The 2271-nt window shown below is 55.7% G+C and overlaps 1 protein-coding gene across 1 annotated transcript in view; it reads left to right on the top strand.

Moving 5' to 3' along the window:
- The window catches only part of B3gnt9 (UDP-GlcNAc:betaGal beta-1,3-N-acetylglucosaminyltransferase 9), a 2537-nt gene extending 272 nt beyond the window's left edge, over positions 1 to 2265 (top strand). Inside the window, exon 2 of the mRNA XM_031341135.1 lies at positions 79 to 2265. Coding sequence (XP_031196995.1) covers positions 166 to 1347 — 1182 coding nt within the window. The 5' untranslated portion in view covers positions 79 to 165 and the 3' untranslated portion in view covers positions 1348 to 2265. The remainder of the gene's footprint in view (positions 1 to 78) is intronic.
- Positions 2266 to 2271: the final 6 nt, after the last annotated feature.

Below are 2271 nucleotides of genomic sequence, written 5' to 3'. Positions count from 1 at the left end.
GGTAGGGGACATGCCTGCGTCTCCCTGCCCAGCCTTTGGGATCCTTTCTGGGCTGGAGCTGAACTTTTTGTCCCTTAGGCTGCTGCGGTGGGGCAGGGCCTGCGACGGAGGTCGATAGAGTGGATGAAGGAAGGATAGAGGACCCTGGGAAGGGCGGGGCTGGACATGAGGAGGAGGCCGCGCCTTTGCCGGGACGCTTGGCTTACGCTGCTGCTCAGCGCCGCCCTCGGATTCCTGCTCTACACGCAGCGCGATGGGGCATCTCCCACAACCAGAGCACCACCAGCGCGAGGACGACAGCTCCCGCGGCCCACTCCGGGTCTCCAAGCACGCGAGCCCCCCAACACCGCCCGCGCGGCCCCGCTGGCCTACGAGGGGGACACCCCGGTGCCGCCCACGCCTACGGACCCATTTGACTTCGGCAGGTATCTGCGCGCCAAGGACCAGCGGCGCTTCCCGCTGCTCATCAACCAGCCGCGCAAATGCCGCAGGGACGACGCAGCTGGCGGTTCCCCCGACTTGCTCATCGCGGTAAAGTCTGTGGCCGCCGACTTTGAGCGGCGGGAAGCTGTTCGCCAGACTTGGGGCGCCGAGGGTCGCCTGCAGGGGGCACTCGTGCGCCGAGTGTTTTTGTTGGGCGTTCCCAAGGGGGCAGGCACGCGGACACACTGGCGCGCTCTGCTGGAGGCTGAGAGTCGAGCTTATGCAGACATTCTGCTCTGGGCTTTCGAAGACACCTTTTTCAATCTAACGCTCAAGGAGATTCACTTTCTATCTTGGGCCTCAGCATTCTGTCCAGATGTACACTTTGTTTTTAAGGGCGATGCAGATGTGTTCGTGCACGTGAGGAACCTGCTGCAGTTTCTGGAGCCGCGGGATCCGGCACAGGACCTTCTTGCTGGTGATGTGATTGTGCAAGCAAGGCCAATCCGAGCTAGAGCCAGCAAGTACTTCATCCCTCAGGCTGTGTATGGACTGCCCGTTTACCCTGCCTATGCAGGTGGCGGTGGCTTTGTCCTTTCGGGAGCCACGCTCCGCCGCCTGGCTGATGCCTGCTCACAAGTTGAACTCTTTCCCATAGACGATGTCTTTCTAGGCATGTGTTTGCAGCGCTTGCGGCTCACACCTGAGCCTCATCCCGCGTTTCGCACCTTTGGCATCTCCCAGCCTTCAGCTGCACCACATCTTCGAACCTTCGACCCCTGTTTCTACCGAGAACTGGTGGTAGTACATGGGCTGTCTGCAGCCGACATCTGGCTTATGTGGCGCTTGCTACATGGGCCTCAGGGGCCAGTCTGTGCACATCCACAGCCTGTGGCAACAGGTCCCTTCCAATGGAATTCTTAGCTATCTCTCACGGTATCAAACGTCTCTTACTCAGCCGCATGATGGAACATGAAAGGGCCCAAAGGGGTTTTCCATGTGGGTTTATGGTGTACATGGCTTTTCTCCATATCACTCAATGTGTAGTGCTGACCCATTGAGACAGCCAGGGCTAAAGTGGTAGTCCGTGACTTGACCAGCACAGAAGCTGGCACACTTAAATACTAGTAGTCAGCAGCACTATTTTGTGTGCCAGTGGGAGCTTGGCTTTCCAGGATGCTTAGGATGATACAAACACAAGCTGATCTGGCAGGCATTTTCCTATAGTTATTAGCTTCCTTCCTTCTCCACATTGGATTCCCAGTGGCCCTATCTTATCTGTCCCCTTTGAGGTCTGGTGTTAGAGCTAACTTACCCTTCAGGTCCAGGTTTGCCTGTAGCACGAGGGATGGGGCCATGATGTTTCATGGTCTTGCCCGCTATATTCACACACACAACTATGCCAATGCACTTCTAAAGGGTGACCCATCCCCTTCCCGGAAGGAATCCTAAGATTCCTTCACTAGAAAATTTCCCACATTCTTCAACTACAGTTCCAAGGAAACCAACAGTTCACATTTTAGTACAAACACCCCAGTGGCAGCATGTGGCAAGCTGTCACTGGAAGCATAGGTGCTTTATTGGGATGGGGACAAGGAAGTCCTCTGTTCAAGAGGATGGGAAGAGTCCTGGCTACCCTGACAGTGCGATGTGCAGGGTCTCTGGCCAGACGAAGGTCCAAATGGGAAGACACCTGTCAATCAGTCATGGGAGTGCCACACAGGCCTGGCTGTAGGCCCAGGAACCATACAGTCAGCTGGGGCAGGTCCCCTGCACATTCATCATGAACTATACAAGATGAGGCTGTACATGAGTTAATTACAAAAGTCATTATTTACAAAAATCTGT

This window comes from Mastomys coucha, unplaced genomic scaffold, assembly GCF_008632895.1.
Source record: "Mastomys coucha isolate ucsf_1 unplaced genomic scaffold, UCSF_Mcou_1 pScaffold22, whole genome shotgun sequence".
Taxonomy (NCBI): Eukaryota; Metazoa; Chordata; class Mammalia; order Rodentia; family Muridae; genus Mastomys; species Mastomys coucha.
Note: the sequence above shows the minus strand (reverse complement) of the source record. Positions and strands in the feature narration are given on the sequence as shown.